The sequence below is a fragment of the Setaria viridis genome, chromosome 5 (genome assembly GCF_005286985.2).
Source record: "Setaria viridis chromosome 5, Setaria_viridis_v4.0, whole genome shotgun sequence".
Taxonomy (NCBI): domain Eukaryota; kingdom Viridiplantae; phylum Streptophyta; class Magnoliopsida; order Poales; family Poaceae; genus Setaria; species Setaria viridis.
This window is the reverse complement of record NC_048267.2, coordinates 38,016,529-38,032,773: the sequence shown is the minus strand read 5'-3', so window position 1 is coordinate 38,032,773 and position 16,245 is coordinate 38,016,529. Positions and strand designations below refer to the sequence as shown.

At 50.9% G+C, this 16,245-nt stretch overlaps 3 protein-coding genes across 3 annotated transcripts; all 3 read left to right on the top strand.

Moving 5' to 3' along the window:
• The first annotated feature begins 1,012 nt into the window (after positions 1-1,012).
• LOC117859128 (uncharacterized) lies at positions 1,013-1,682 on the top strand. Its single transcript, XM_034742326.2, has 2 exons — positions 1,013-1,168; positions 1,291-1,682. Exons 1-2 carry the CDS (start codon positions 1,042-1,044, stop codon positions 1,488-1,490), a joined length of 327 nt encoding a protein of 108 aa, XP_034598217.1. The 5' UTR covers positions 1,013-1,041; the 3' UTR covers positions 1,491-1,682.
• A 5,733-nt stretch (positions 1,683-7,415) lies between these two features.
• Positions 7,416-7,738, top strand: LOC140222703 (secreted LysM effector LysM1-like). The gene has a single exon (XM_072293551.1). It carries the CDS (start codon positions 7,416-7,418, stop codon positions 7,665-7,667), a length of 252 nt encoding a protein of 83 aa, XP_072149652.1. The 3' UTR covers positions 7,668-7,738.
• A 4,630-nt stretch (positions 7,739-12,368) lies between these two features.
• On the top strand, positions 12,369-16,240 carry LOC117855269 (cyclic nucleotide-gated ion channel 4). The gene is made up of 7 exons (XM_034737578.2): positions 12,369-13,105; positions 13,832-14,047; positions 14,338-14,654; positions 14,804-14,912; positions 15,017-15,253; positions 15,356-15,442; positions 15,554-16,240. The coding sequence occupies exons 1-7, from the start codon at positions 12,575-12,577 to the stop codon at positions 16,064-16,066; spliced, it is 2,010 nt and encodes a 669-aa protein (XP_034593469.1). The 5' UTR covers positions 12,369-12,574; the 3' UTR covers positions 16,067-16,240.
• Positions 16,241-16,245: the final 5 nt, after the last annotated feature.

The following is a 16,245-nucleotide window of genomic DNA, read 5'->3' as shown; positions in this document are numbered from 1 at the left end:
GCTAAGGGTCAGGATGGAGCAGCTACGACGAGCATGGGTCGGAGTAGAGCAGGCTCACTTGCTCTGGTCACCATGTTACAAATTGAACCTGACCTTTGTTTCTTCACCAACCATGGCATAGGCTAGTTATTGACTTGTTGCCTCGCCGTTGTTTGCTTCTTAACCCCTATGCAGTGCGCTGCCATCCACCTGCCTCACCTGCTCATCACCCGAGCCAAGCAATCTCATCCAGCCGCATGTGCTGCGCCTCACCCATCCCGCTCCATGCCCTGGCTACTGGCGTCAAGAACCTCGCGCCAAGCAGCCCCACCGTCCTCCTCTCCACTGACTCCGCACCTCTGCCGTGGCTCGATGGGCACTGACGAGAGCCTGCAAATGTAAGCCCCAGGCTGCTCCCTCCCCTTCCTTGTGCAACGCTCGCTGGCCGCCGTTCACAAGTTGCCGTGCAAGCTAGCTGCGCAGAAGCCATCGTCCCCACTCAACAATCAACACCGTCGGCCGGGCATACTTACAAGCGGGACCCACTTATTAGGCAGTCCACGTCAGCAGCGTAATCCATCTCAGCAAGCTGACATGGCAAAACCGTGATGCAATACCACTTGAGGAGGTTATTTGAACGGTTTTGCAAATGTGAGGGTTGAATATCTGGTTTTATACTATGGAATTATGTAGACTTTTTCCATTGATTATACCTTCACCCCAGGGCCACACCATGGTCAAATGAGCTCCATTGGAATCATAAACACCCTCTTTTGTTCAATTATATTGGTCCCTGGCCAAATGGCGAAGGATTAGCCGGCTTTAAAATGTGCATCGATGACACGTCCACGAGTACTCTCTCCGACGACATTCCCAAGGCCGTGTGAGCTTCCAGCGTCTTCGTTTTGTCGCGCACGTCTTATCAATTCCTACAATAATCGCTACCCTGCTATAAGAAGGCGTCAACCGAACCACCGCCTTGCATCACCAAGCAAACAATCACAACTCTACCTCTACATACATATCACCTGTTTACATTTCAATCAAGCAGCAAGATTTGCAATGGCGAACGACCACCGCGCCGCCGCCCTCCTGATCGCGTCCCTCCTCGTGACGGTCGCCGTCGCCGACGCGAGGCTCGCCAAGCACCACAACGCGAGGCTCACCATACACCGAGACGCGCGTGGAGGTAGGCAGAGGCAGCACACGTTAATTACAGCAATGATAATGAGCTGCATCGTCCAATGAAAATCATCCGGCAAGGCGGCAACAAGGTCTAACTGTTGGAGAAATTAATGGGATCTCTTGCAGTTTACTTTGCGAGTGACGCCGCGGCGGTGCCGTCGCTGACCTGCAGCAAGGTGCACGGGGTGAAGGCGGGCGAGACGTGCTCCTCCGTGGCGCAGGGCGCGGGGCTGACGCAGGATGACTTCCTCGGCTTCAACCCCAACATCAACTGCGATAAGGTCTTCGTCGGCCAGTGGGTCTGCCTTGCGGCCACTTCCGCTTGATCAAAGTCAAGTCTACGCGCGCGCAGCCATTCACTTTTTTTTTTTACATGCAGCTTATTATGATGTTTGTGCTACCAATAAAGGAGGTCTCCAAGCATTTGTTTGCTTGTCGGCTCTCTCGGCTGTGCCACTTTATTGTATTCTGGAGTCATGTAGTACTACTCGTCCCCGTGACAGATTTGCATTGAAAATTGTTCCAACTATTGTGCATGTGTTCCATTCTTATATTCTTCATCTATTTTCTTGGGAAATACCGATAGCATTGTAGTAAGATGGCACAGCAGAGGCAGCGGTGGGTAGAGAACGGGATTGATAGGATAGATTGAGATATGGATTGAGATTCTGATCTTTCGTTGAATCTTCATCCTGAGCATCTACAACAGTTTAGACGGTCGTTATCTGCAAACACATGCCATGTCACATACAGACAACTAAACAGACAATTTATATAATGATATGTCTATTAGGTTGTCTATAAACTATTTAATTCATGCATGAGGCGATCAAGTATATATTTGGTCTTTGCATATCATTTTGTTGCTAGTTTGGCACATGTTAGCATCTATTCACACTTCAGCACATTCACATGAAAAACTGACGGACATAATAGTGCGCTGCAACAGCAGGTCTTCCCTTGGATTCCTCCTTGCTAGTCAAAGCATTCAGACCAAATCTGCAATGTGAAGTCTAAGCATTCATAGTTATAGTTCGTGTACATAGCAGACATATTCAGTGGCAGAATTTGAAGTTTGTGAGCCTAACAAGAATCAGATAGCAGTAGGCCCTAGTGCTCAGCAACTCTGCCTGTGAAAATCAATGGCAATACTAGCATGTGTTAAACTGACCAAGATTATTAGAATATCAGGAGCATGCTAGCAGAGAACTCGAACTGATATTACGTTGCTATTATCTACATATGGAACTGTAAAAAAATGATATTAGTAGCATAATGCTTGACTGTCATCAAAAGGTCATGAAACAAAAAAACACAGGTCTACGTTTCAGATTCGTAAACACCAGGAAAAAAATTAAGAAATTGGAAAAGAGAAGATCTGCACGATCTTCGCTCTCTACATTTGCATTAGTGACGTTTAAGTAAACAAAGAAGCAAGCAACACGGACATTCAGAGAAGCAAGCATGGACTGGGGGAGATCAGTAATGAAGCTGAACACAATTATATCAATAGAGTTGAGATTTGCACAGATAGGATAATACTCGTTCACTTTTGCACACTTTAAAAATGGTAAGCAAGTCTAATTTACATTTTCTTAGTTACAATCTTGTGTGGCCAAACGGCAGAGTGAACGGTAGAGTGCATCGAGGTAGGCAGCGGATGTATGGATCGAAGGAAAGAGCATAGGTAGCGATAGGGAAGAGGGCGGGACATAGATTGGTAAACAGTTACGTATGCAGAACTGGGGTGGGGGCATGTGCTCTCGATTAGAAGAACCATGTGTCACATGGTTGGTTTCCTTAGATCCTTATACATGATATTAAATGATGTATCTCATTTGAGAAACGTTATTTACAGATTTTCTGGTAAAAGTTTATCAGATTTGCAATGTTCCAGTTTAAGGGGAAAAAATATAATCGCAATGAAATAATAAGTTCCAAATGGAGAAATAAAATATTCTTTAGAAATTAGGTCGAGATTTTTTAGGAAAAATATACCAAGTAGACAAATAAAATGTTCCAAATTTATTTCACATTTATATACATAGTGGTCAGAATCCAAATTATTATTGGATTTTAATTCAATGGTCAGAGTAGTTGTAGAGTATGTTTGAATCCAAATTATTGGATTTTAATCCAATGGTCACAAGAGTTGTATATTTCACATGGAGAGAGATACTTAGTAGCTAAAGAAATGTGTAACAACCCTACATATGGCACATAATGGTTATATTCCTTTTTGTCCTTAAAAAACTTTTGGGTCTTTTTTTGAGCTGTGCTGTGATGCGTTTTTTCTCAATTAACTTTTCAACATTTTACCTGTGACTCTGCTGACTTAGGTTGTTTTCCCCCTATCTTTTAATGAAACATGTGCAATGCACGTTCTCGAAACTATCCTTGAGAAATACCAAGAGGTATCACACGATTATACCTAGCTAGGGAGTAGCGGCGGAGTCAGACCAGAAGCTCGCCGAGATCATGTCTATCAGACAACGGGGTCATCAAGCAGTATTAACAGCCATGTATCGTGATTTTCTTCAATTTTTTAAAATCCGTTGGGATCAGCTGACCCCGATGAGAAGTTGTATCAAAATTTGGTACTTTATTGGCTATTAAAATTCTATACATTTAGTAGTGACTAGTAGAATTGCCCGTGCGTTGCTACGGGTATTTACCCTCCCTAAAATAATTATCTGCTTATTTCTAATTCATGTTTCATAGTGCTTTACCACTTTTCTTCTTCTCGTTCCCAAAATCCTGCACAAAAAAAATTTAAAAAGTAGATAAGCTATCACAAGGAGAAAAGTTCATGAATTTTATACCAGGTGCTATCACAAGAATACGGAGGTTCTGATGTAATTGGATGCTGTAATCCGTCATTTTTTTAAGTCAATCTATATTTACCCCCTTCTCTTTTTCTTTTTTACCCCTCTCCTTTTTCCCACCTTATCTGTTCAGCCTTCCTTATCTTCTCTTCCGTCTCCACGCCGCTAGTCCAGCCACGCCGACCTGCTCAGTTCCCCACCTTTGCTCGCTCGCCGTGCGTTGCTGCTGCTACCCGGCCTCCACCGTTGCCCGGCCGACGAAGCTAGTACTACTCTGCTGCAACTGCCCCCCATGCTGCCATGCGAGGGACACACTGTTGCAGGCGCTCGCACCCACATTGTCCTGCGCGCTGGCACTGGCGTGCCAGCCATGGCTGCAGCGAGGCGGGGAGATGCACATAGGCCATGCCAGCGGTCTTCCAAGCCGCACTCCTCTGCTGATGCGGTGCCGCTGTGGGCTGAGGCCCACATTCTCAACCACGCTATCCGCTGCAGTTGCTCGGTCATCCTTCTCCTCCCCCGCCAGATCTGTAGCGCCCGATGGGAGAGGAGGGTCTTTCGGTGCGGGGAACTTCATCCTCGACCTCCCGATGAGCTCGCAGCGCGACTGCCAAGAGCAGCACCAGCATCCGGGCCGAAGATGATGAGATCTAGTCCACTAGCACCACTACGACGCCGCGCTCGGCCTGGGCCTCCGCGTGTACAGGGCAGCTTCTCCAGCCGTTGCCGGGACCGCCACTAACGGAGGGGGAAGAAGCAGCAGCAAGCTCCCCGTCGTGGTCGCCTTCCATAGCGGCGGCTTTTCTACCAACTCCTACACGACGCGCTGCAACTCCCTGGGCGAGCGCGGCGAACTCCGGGAGGGAGCCCGAGTGGTGCGGCGCGGGGGAGGGAGACAGACGGCGGCGGAGCGAGAGGCCGACTCCCTGGGCGAGCGCAGGCGCAGCTTGAGCGGCGAGGCCGAGGCGGCGGTGAACTCCGGGAGGGAGCCCAAGTGGTGCGGCGCGGGGAAGTGGGACAGACGGCGGCGGATCGGGAGGCCGACTCCCTGGGCGGGCGTGGGCGCAGCTCAGAGCGGGGACGACGCAAGCGAGGCAGCGCAGGCGGATACGTTTGCAATTGCGGAGAGGAGAGGAGGAGGGAAATCAGAGGGACGCGGCGTGGGCACAGTCAACGATATGGACCCACCTGTCGGTGTGGTATATAATAATTAGATCCACATGTCAACGAGATTAAGTTGGACCAAATAAAAAAAAGTAGGCAAAAGTGGTCCACACTTTATAAATAGGTATAGATATAGATATAGATATAGATTTGAGGTACCTTAGGAAGCCCATATAAAGTCTTGTTATTTTTTCCTTTTGTATTTAGACTTATACCATATTCCTGTAAAAGGGACTCTGCACAATCGAGATGGTCTACTCTAGACTCTAGACAGTGCATATATACTCTCTGCACGTACAAACTAGGGAGATGGATATATTGATTTTCAGCACAATATCAAGGGACAAATAGAAATACTACTCTGTTTTCAGATGGCCTAACAAAAGACAAATGCGTCAATATTTACATTAATTAAATACATTGATGTCATTAATATATTTGTAGAGAAGCTCTACAAATGCGGTTACACCAAATCTACGAGAGAGATATAGAGCTCATTTGGTAGGGCTCCGGTTGTAGCTAAAACGGCTGTAACTGTGGCTTCTTCGATGGAGCAGCTTTTTTAGCTTCAGCTTGTCTGTTTAGAACAATGTTCGGCAAACCGGCTCCTCTGGTAGTTTAAAGCGGAAAGGTAGGTGAAATACCCATGATACCCTTTCCTTTTCTTTTTTTCATCCTATTTATTTTCCTTCCCATTTTTTTCCTTTATTTTTCTCTCCTTCCCCTTCTCTCTCTTCCTTATCCAGCTCGCGATCTTCTTCCTTCGGTCTTCTTCCTCCCACGGTCGAATGCCGACCTCCGACTCCGGCAAGCCCCCTACGTTACCTCCCACCGCCGACTAGCCCCCACCTCATGCCATCCCCATCAGCTTGCCCCCGTCGATGGCTAGCCCCACCACTCCTGTCGCTGGCCATATCCACCCTCCCCTCCCTACGCAGGCTGCCTCCGCCCCATTTTCCAGCCGCCGGCCACCTGGCGCTGCTGTTTGCAGCCACCGCTTGCCCACGGGCCCTCCACCGCGAGGGCAAAGGTGGGAAATGAGGAAAAGCCGCGGGGAGCCAGTTTTTTGGTTCCTCCCTCTCCTAGCTCCTCTCAAAGGAAATCTTGGAGCTTCATCGGAGGAGCCATTTTGCTTCGGTCCGTTTAGTAGGGTTTCGTGAGAAGCCGGTAGAGGAGCCTCTCAAGAAGCCCCGCCAAAATGGGCTATATTTTCTTTCGATGGAAATTTAACATTCTCTAGCTTCAGAAATATGTAATAACATTCATGGAGGCCCCACTGGCTGATTATACTTACCCTAATTAAGATAATTTGTTGGAAAAGTATCAGAATTCTTTAAATTTATATCAAATCCTAATTTCCCTTATCTGGGCTACATCCTCTATTCCCCTGTTGAAGTATCATTACACACCAATCCTCACGCATGTCTTGTGCTTAGCCTGTGCCCCTGGCTCTTGGTTCTTGTCTATAGCTAGCCTCGTCTATCGATTCAATAATTACTTTATTGCTAGCTAGCTAATGATAACTAGTAGAAAATTGCCAGCCGGCCGGACAAATTAGTGTATTATCAGAATCGTCTTGTTAATATCCATGGACAATTGAAGGCTTAGCATCATTGTTACATGCATGTGCTTTTATAATCACTACAACCTTTAGGCCTACTTAGGCGATGAAATCAATAGTGTTGTGAGTTTCGTCCTAATGACACTTTGTAAAATGTTGTCTTTGTCCATAGTCCTAGTTACACATTCAAAGTTACACGTGATAAACTATACATTTACTTTTATAGGAATTGTAACTACTTTTTTCCATTGCTCTATGCTTCAATACTTCACTTGGCCCCGGTCCAAAATCGAACAAGAATGCTTGGCCATGAAGCTCTGTTTGTTTTCCCCAAAGCAAGCCGAACTTCATTTCTTTTCTTTTTTTTTGAGGAACCAGAAACTTCAGTTCATTTCACCTAAGAAAAGAATGGCCGCCATGCAAGTATGGGCAACGACATGCCCGTAAATCGTATCACCAGTACGTACAGTAGTTGACCGGAGCGCCATTTCCGAGGTCGTGGTGGAATATACGCGATTATGTTGTCACCAAAATGTAATCGCCTTTTGGCTTTTGCACTCGCTACGCTATATAAGAAGGCACACGAGAACGTAGCCAAGCCACTCGCAGCATCAGCAAAGCAGAGACCTCAAGCTTGCACACGCACACCGGCCTATCTGCGTTGCTCATTCATAGCCTCCTTCACGGGCAAAATCCTTGCAATGGCGAACCATGGCACCGCCGCTATTGTGATCGCGTTCCTCCTCGTCACCGTCACCCTGGCGGACGCAGCCCCGCTGGGGTCGCTGCTGACCTGCACCAAGGCGTACGGGGTGAAGGAGCGGGAGACGTGCTTCGCCGTGGCGCAGGCTACCGGTCTGACCCTGGATCAGTTCCTCAGCTTCAACCCCAACATCAACTGCCACAACCTCTTCATCGGCCAGTGGGTCTGTGTCGCCGCCGTTACCGCTTGATCGAGTTTTTGCTGGCACCCTGGTCGATCGAGCACAACGTAACGTTGTTACGTTCGTGCTATATACCCCTTTATATTTCGCCAGGAAAGAATGTTTGTGCTATGAATAAGGAGGTCTCTCTTATGTACGCTTACCTCTAAGAGCCTTAGTTTACTGTAACTAAGATCGGCTGAATTTGCTACTTCCTCGTATTGTTGTGGAGTAATCTGTCACTCTGGCCATGTACCAGATATGGTATGAAAATAATTATCAGGTGTGTCGTGTTTTGTAGCATGTGTTCTTTGGCTATTCTAATGGATGTTTTTGAAAAACATAGTGACGCTTACACATACACACGTCACCATACTCCCTCCATCAGTCATTCTATGTTTGTCTTAAGTCAAACTTTCTCAACTTTAATCAAATTTATAAAGAAAAGTATCAATGTTTATTGCATCAAATAGGTATACTATAAAAATATATCTCATGATAAATCTAATGGTACTTATTTCATACCATAAATATATGTAGTTTTTTCTATAATCTTGGTCAAATTTAAAAAAAATTGACTTAGGACAATCCTAAAATGACTTGTTTTCTTGGATGGAGGCACACATACTCAGAATCATCTTGCCATCAGCAGCCATGTCGCCTACTTTGAACAGTATTAGGATCTGATTGGTTCCGAGGTGAACCATTCCCTGCACGGGCTCGTGAGATGCAACGAGTGCTAGTTTGGTTGCCTGCTCAAGCCACTGAGCTAGGCTCTCAGCGTGTAAAGATGCTCCCGCAGCCAGGCTCCAGGGAAACGTGAGAATTAGCTGTTTCCAAACCTGGCTCGTGTGGTGCAAGAATGAGCTGCTTGGGGAAGCGTGCAGAGGAGCAGGAGTGCTAACTATGCAGCAGACCAAATAGCAGCTCGAAGCAAACTTGTATCCGTATAACGTGCATGCAACCAGCCTGGTCAGGGGCGGCCTGGCTCACGGTCACGGATGCAGGGCAGGTTGGGGAGGCCCAGCCATCCAATCACGCCCTTGACGAACCGCATCCACATGGGTTCAGAGGCGGATCTAGGACCCTGGCTTGTGGTATTCACTAGTTCCAAGCCTATGAGCTTATCTCCACCTAAAGAAAATGAGGCCCAAGAGGCCATTGTTAGCCTACAAAGCAACAATTCAGCCCGGGTCCTACTCTCATTCGTCCTCCCCTGTTGGGTTCTCCACAGGCCATGGGTTTCGGAAGATGGCCCGTGGAGACCTGAGTTCACTTTAGTTTCATGATTATAGTTTTATGATTATTGTTTTTTTAAGGGACTATCTATTTATGTAGTATTGACTTCATAAGAACTTGTTTGCTACCTCTTCTTAAATGACATAGCAGTGCTCCTACAAGTTTTTTTTAAAAAAAATCCTCGCATTCATCCCTGGCTATGATCATAATGTAGCAGCATTATGTATGACAGTATGAGCATGACACTCTTCTACTTCCCTGGGAAAACATGCCGTGAACATCTCAGTGTTGTTCCTGCTCTCTGGTCGAACTTCAGTGGACACATCGACAAATATCCATATCTTGAGGTCATCAGGACATTCTAATTCAGGAACACAACCTGAAACCATAAAGCATTCGGCACGCGGGCAGCAATAATTTAACCGGAACAGTTCGTACCACCACCGCTAGTCCAAATGTCCAATAATGGAAGACGGGCGACAGCAATGTGGATGAGGATAGACGCATCAGGTCATGTAGTTAACATGGAGTTGGAGATGATTTGGCATCTGTAGATCACTGGCGCTATACCGGAGCATGCAGTAGTACCAGTCATACAGAGTACAAGATTGCAATGGAAAACCCTGATCCTCCTAGGTTCACCTCCCGATGGAAAACTCTGGAACTGTGTGCGCATTTGCATAGACTGTTTGTACCACGCCACGCTAGATAGCTAGCTCGGTCGAATAGCAGCAGGCAGACGCAGACGAGACCGGACCTGAGCGGGCCACCTGACCCCGGCCCGCTGATAAGCTGATCTCTACGGCTCTTTCGTGGACTGGCTAGAAACTTAGACGCGGCGTTGCCGCGTCAAACGGATTGGGCCGTGCATGGGATATGTCTCCTTTAATTTGTCACATCGAACTGCAACGAAACTAATACGCTATCAATTTTGCACGATCAATATTAAGGTCTGCAGTAGCAGTAAACTGAAAGTTACATCTAGCTAATAAATACATGCACATACAGAGATTCGGGGAGCTATGGTGGACGTAGTAGTCATCAACTGCAGCAAATCAGGTTTTCCTATATGATTAGCAATAAAAGAGGTAAAATCAGATTTTGCATATGCGACGACGTTAACTCAATTCATGAGAGACAAACGTGCTGGTCGCACCAGGGAAAGAGAAGACAAAAACTTATCCAAAAAAAGTATGACTGCACCAACGAAGTACTCTAGGAAATTAAGAATGGTTTAGGAGCAATCTCCAAGCTGACTGTTGTATAGAAACAGAGGTCATCTAAATCAAGTAGAAACACTACTGAACATTTTTTTTTCATTTTCCAGCATCGCCTTTGCCCAACTCTTCATCATGCGCTGGAGCTTGGTGTCACATTCCGGTGTCAAGTTCATTTCAACAATACCAAATAAAAGCCTATTCCTGCATTGAACTCAAAAACTTCAGTTATACAGAGATGCTGCACGCCTGCACCTAACAAACTAATCATGGAGGTTTTGACGAGTGTATGTTTCTGTAGAAGTGAAAGTCCAAATAATTAAAGTCCTTTTTAAATCAATGTTTGCATTTAAGAAAATTATTACTCAGAGTTGTATGAGGTTCTGAACATTACTGTACAGTATAAGAAGTTAAGTACAACCATCTGTGAGATATGATATAGGAAAGCTACAGGCACCAAGGGAAATTTGTACAATTAAGCTTAGGCCCCGTTGGATATATTCTAATAATCATAATTTAGACACGAATTAATTAAGCTAATATAGTTGCATGTGGAATATATTTGTATATTATTGTTGGTCATATGGGAGAGATATTTATGTGCTGCACTTCTGCTATAGCGAAGCAAGTCGAAGAACGTGCTATAAGTTGCACATTAGAAACATAGCATGGGGATCTATAGAATCAATTTCCACCTACCACCCCATAAATTCAAGATATACTTATATTTAAATTTTGAAAAATTATGGAATATCACGTGCCAAGATAAATAGCCTACTATATTAAATATATTCTAATTCCTTCATTTTCAAAATGAAGGGATCCAAACGGGTCTTACGGAGCAAGAATTAGTTTGCAAGCTAGAAGCTCCTGCTGGCTGCTGCATAATCTTCAAATCGGTTTGTATGGGACAAACTAATCATGGTGAGGAGGTGGATCGGAGCAAATTGATATTCACCTCTTCCCCTGTCCACGGCATCGAAGCTGCTACCGCGAGGAAAGTGGGAGCTCTAGCACCGAGAACTCCATCTCCATGGCCGTACAGTGGACATTGTGCTGAATGGCACCATGTGCTCCACGCCGTTGAGCCCCCAGTACAGCGACCGGAGTTGCCCGCATCACTCGAGAGCCAGCGGCGAGATGCTCGCGACGTACGGCGATGTCAGCTCAGGAGAGGTCGCCGGAGGATAGGACCAGCGCGCTCAGCTCGCCCAAGGCGGTGTCTCGCAACACGCAGATGACGTGGTCGGAGAAGAGGCTGTACTGTGTACTCGATGCGCGCCCGGCGGCCGGCGGGACGGCGCCGGGAGGCAGACGCAGCGGCGGGAGATTGGGTCCGCGACGACGAGTTCCTGGGAGGCTGGGATCCAGATTCCTCAGGAGAGGTAGCCGTTGTAGCAGAAGAGGTGCTTCTACGAGGCGGCGCCCAGTCCGTCCGATCAGCGCCGCTTGTGAGGAAGGAGAGGGCGAGGTCGCCGTCGACGTTGCCCGTTGGCGGCCGCGGTTGCGATGCTGCGTACGAGGAGGATCGGAGGATGTGAAGATGGTGATGAGGTGGAACATGCGACGGTGGCGGAGAAGCGAGGAGCGCGGCGGCGGCGGAGAAAAGCGTGGCCGCGACGGAATCGGCAATGATGAGTTGACGACGGCAACGGCACCATAGAAGGCGGCTGGTCGGCAAGGGAGGTGTGCGGCACAGCGGCGTGGAATCCGGCCGCTCGAGAAGCCGCGACGGGCTGAGGTGGAACGCGAAGCTGCCTGAGTCCATTGCCCGCTCGTGCGCCCTGGTCTTCACCGTAGATGTAAGATCGGATGGCCGATAAATGGAGGCGACGTGGCCCAATCCTGGCTCGAGAAACGTCCACAGGTCTCGTCGCTTAAAGATGGACGCAAAAAATGATTGAAGCGTGCATGCGGGTGTTGATTTGATTTGAACGGGTGATGTGGCCACCTTGTTCCCTTGTCGATTGTCCGACCCCCGGGGCTAACAGCTTTGCTTCCATTCCGATCGAGTCAGTGAAGTAGTGATGCGCTGGCATCGTCGTCTACCTTGTCGTCCACACTCCACAGCCTGCTTCAGTTCGCAGCGTTTCTCTTCTCTCTTCGTGAATGTACAAGCTGATGACAGCCGTGCAGACAGAAGCAAGAACTGGACCAGGGAGTCACACGCCGCGGATGGCGACAAACGCCGGTCAGGTAGGTCGATTATTTCGTCACCAAACTCGTACGCACTACGCGCCGCGCGTGCACGGCGAGGAGAGGAGAGGAGAGACACGTACGTACCCTCCTGCTGTTGCTACCCACCGGCGTAGCTGCTCGCTATATATCCGTCCCGTCCATCTCGCTCGCGCAGAGCCCTGCGGACGCCGTCCTCTCCTCCACTCCATCACCCACATGCCACGGCCTCACCACCACCTGACTGGCTGACCACGCACACAGTCGCCGTCACTACTCAGCAGCAGCGGCAAGCATCGATTGATCATGTTAGCCGGCGAGCTCTCGGCGCACCCGACCTCGTCCTCGTCGTCCCCTCACGGCGCGCCGCCGCGGAGAGGAGTGGAACGAGACGAGATTAGGCCGGCGACGGCGGCGACATCGCCGGGAGGCGGCAAGCAGCGCCGGCGCGGGGCGTGGGCGGCGGCGCTGGACCACCCGCGGGCGGGGTGGGGGTGGGACCGCGCGTACCTGCTGGCCTGCGCGGCGGGTCTCGTGGTCGACCCGCTCTTCCTGTACGCCGTGTGCCTCAGCGCGCCGCTCATGTGCGTCTTCCTCGACGGCTGGTTCGCCGCCGCGGTCACCGCGCTCCGGTGCGCGCCGGACGCCATGCACGCCTGGAACCTGCTGCTGCGGCTCCGGGACGCGCGCGCCCCGCCGCTGCCGCCGCCGGCGCGGGAGGACGCGGACGAGGAGGCGGCGCGGCCGGGGCGCGACGGCGCCGCCGCCGTGCCAGGACGGGCCAGGTCCAAGAAAGGGATCCTCTTGGACGTGTTCGTCATCCTCCCGGTGATGCAGGTGCGCGCGCCTTGTCCGTATCCGAGCATGATTCTCGTGCACTCTTTGAAATGCTAGTTCCATCTGGCTCTGCTGGGCACAAAAAACAATTTAGCATGAATTGCGTTGGTAGGCGATGGGTCTGTAGAGCATAGTGACAGATTTGAACGCTTGTCCAAAAAACCGGAGAATTTTGAGACATCGACGTTCGTACTGATACTTCCATACCGTGGCCGCATGCGGCCTCGCGTTCTTCTTCCCTTCCGCGTTCTGCCGAGCTGATAGCTGCACGTGATCCACTACTGCTCCGAGCACCAGCCACACGTCCCACCGCCGCACGGCCATGGTCCATGAGGCCCCCAGCCTGCCTTCTTCGTTCTGGCACCCTGCACCCACCAACGTGCTGGGCCTGCGATCGATTGGGGTGCCGATTCCCTGAGGTTCTAGTTTTAGAAAGGATCAAGCAGCGTCAGCGATCCACGCCACGTACGAAGACGGTTTCGCTCATCGGCGTGTCGTTGCAGACCGGGACCATGGTTCATGGCGTCATGCGGCGTGTCGTTCTATCAATCAATGCAGATTTAAACTGCTTTCCGGTGAGGCTCGAACGATCTGTACTGCTCCAACGGTCCAACCCCACTGAAAACCCTGTGGAGTGTGGGCGCCTCGTCATTTCTTCAGTGGTAGTGTGGTACCATGTCAGCCATAGGCCCATATAGCGTGACAATGCATTTCGTACGCTCGCAGGTAGTCGTCTGGGTGGCGGCGCCGGCGATGATACGCGCCGGGTCGACGACGGCCGTCATGACGGTGCTGCTGGTGGCGTTCCTGTTCGAGTACCTGCCCAAGATCTACCACTCCGTCCGCGTCCTGCGCCGGATGCAGGACGCCTCCGGCTACGTCTTCGGCACCATCTGGTGGGGGATCGCGCTCAACCTCATGGCCTACTTCGTCGCCGCTCATGTGAGTCCGGCTTGTCTCCTTTACCATCTTCTTCGTGCACACTGATGTGCTTTAGACGTTTCGGTAAACTTGTCGCCTTGTCGGGGCGTGGAACTCGATACGATAGCATCATATCCGTTTGCCCAACTACCGCATTATGTTGGACGGAAACACAGGGCAAAACTGGCGAAGCACGCGTTGTCGTGCACGCAGGGGCATCTTACCAGGAACGGCCTCGGCAAATAACGACGCCTGCGAGGCTGCGACGCCATGATTCTGTGATAGCGAAGTCACGCCATTCCTGATTGCAGGCGGTGGGCGCGTGCTGGTACCTGCTCGGTGCGCAGCGGGCCACCAAGTGCCTCAGGGAGCAGTGCGCCCAGGGCGGGAGCGGGTGCGCGCCCTGGGCGCTCGCGTGCGCGGATCCGCTCTACTACGGCGGCGCCACCGCGGCGGCGGCGCCAGGCAGGCTCGCCTGGGCCGGCAACGCCACCGCCAGGGGCACGTGCCTCGATAGCGGTGACCACTACCAGTACGGGGCGTACAAGTGGACGGTCATGCTGGTGGCCAACCCCAGCAGGGTCGAGAGGATCCTGCTCCCGATATTCTGGGGCTTAATGACTCTCAGGTGAAATCGCTGTTGAAGTTGCAGATTACCTGTTCATAATTGAATGCGCATTCATTATGGGTTTATTTATGGTTTGATGAGTAACTTGGGCTGGTCACTGATCGTGTGAATTCTTTTGCACTGTTCCGCTGCTGGGTGGCGCTGATCAGCACGTTCGGGAACCTGGAGAGCACGACGGAGTGGCTGGAGATCGTGTTCAACATCATCACCATCACCGGCGGACTGGTCCTCGTGACCATGCTCATCGGCAACATCAAGGTAGCTACAAAGGATAGTGTTCCACAATATTGGGACCGATCCTCCATCGACGACGTCTTGGCTGATGATCGACGCGCGCGAACGTCTTGTGTGACTGCTGGCAGGTGTTCCTGAACGCGACGACGTCGAGGAAGCAGGCGATGCACACGCGGCTTCGGAGCGTGGAGCTGTGGATGAAGCGCAAGAGCCTGCCCAAGAGCTTCCGGCACCGGGTGCGGCAGTACGAGCGGCAGCGGTGGGCGGCCACGCGCGGCGTCGACGAGTGCCGCATCGTCCGTGACCTGCCCGAGGGGCTCCGAAGGGACATCAAGTACCACCTCTGCCTCGACCTCGTGCGCCAGGTACGTGCATGCACACCGCCCGTCCTCCTCCTGGTGTGAAGTGCGATTGGGCTCTGCTGGCCGTGCTGGCGCGTCACGTGCTCGTCTCGCGTAACTGTGCAGGTGCCGCTGTTCCAGCACATGGACGACCTGGTGCTGGAGAACATCTGCGACAGGGTCAAGTCCCTCATATTTCCCAAAGGAGAAGTCGTAAGCACACGACCACGCGATCTCCCTTGTCGACTGCAATTTTGGAAGCACAACTAAAAGCGAAAGTGATCTCTGCCTGTTTTTTTTTTTAAAAAAAACTCGATCGAACAGATCGTCAGGGAAGGGGACCCGGTGAGGCGGATGCTGTTCATCGTGCGGGGCCACCTGCAGAGCAGCCAGGCGCTCCGGAACGGCGGCACGAGCTGCTGCACGCTGGGCCCGGGCAACTTCAGCGGCGACGAGCTCCTGTCGTGGTGCCTGCGCCGGCCGTTCATGGAGCGGCTGCCGGCGTCGTCGTCGACGCTGGCGACGCTCGAGAGCACCGAGGCGTTCGGGCTCGACGCCGCCGACGTCAAGTACGTGACGCAGCACTTCCGGTATACCTTCACCAACGACAGGGTGCGGCGGAGCGCGCGATACTACTCACCCGGGTGGCGCACGTGGGCGGCCGTGGCCGTGCAGCTCGCGTGGCGGAGGTACAGGCACCGCAAGACGCTCACGTCGCTCTCCTTCATCCGCCCGCGGCGGCCGCTGTCGAGGTGCTCGTCGCTGGGGGAGGAGAAGCTCAGGCTCTACACCGCGCTGCTCACCTCGCCCAAGCCCAACCAGGACGATCTGCTGTGAGTGACAGAGATGCGCGCATGCGTGACAGGAACGGCCGCGTGTGCACTACTCGTAAGTGAATGTGAGATTGAACTCGAGCCTTGGAGATGGAGCTCCAGGTGCACTGCTTTAATGGCTTTATACATGGCCCGTGATGTGTGGTTAACACTATTAAATCCTATTTACTTCTAAGCATGCGC

Coding starts and splice junctions, on each gene's coding strand:
- LOC117859128 (XM_034742326.2), top strand. CDS start 1,042: ATGGCGAACGACCACCGCGCCGCCGCCCTCCTGATCGCGTCCCTCCTC. Junction 1,169..1,290: donor ACACCGAGACGCGCGTGGAG/GTAGGCAGAGGC, acceptor GATCTCTTGCAG/TTTACTTTGCGAGTGACGCC.
- LOC140222703 (XM_072293551.1), top strand. CDS start 7,416: ATGGCGAACCATGGCACCGCCGCTATTGTGATCGCGTTCCTCCTCGTC.
- LOC117855269 (XM_034737578.2), top strand. CDS start 12,575: ATGTTAGCCGGCGAGCTCTCGGCGCACCCGACCTCGTCCTCGTCGTCC. Junction 14,048..14,337: donor CCTACTTCGTCGCCGCTCAT/GTGAGTCCGGCT, acceptor TCCTGATTGCAG/GCGGTGGGCGCGTGCTGGTA. Junction 14,913..15,016: donor TGCTCATCGGCAACATCAAG/GTAGCTACAAAG, acceptor GACTGCTGGCAG/GTGTTCCTGAACGCGACGAC.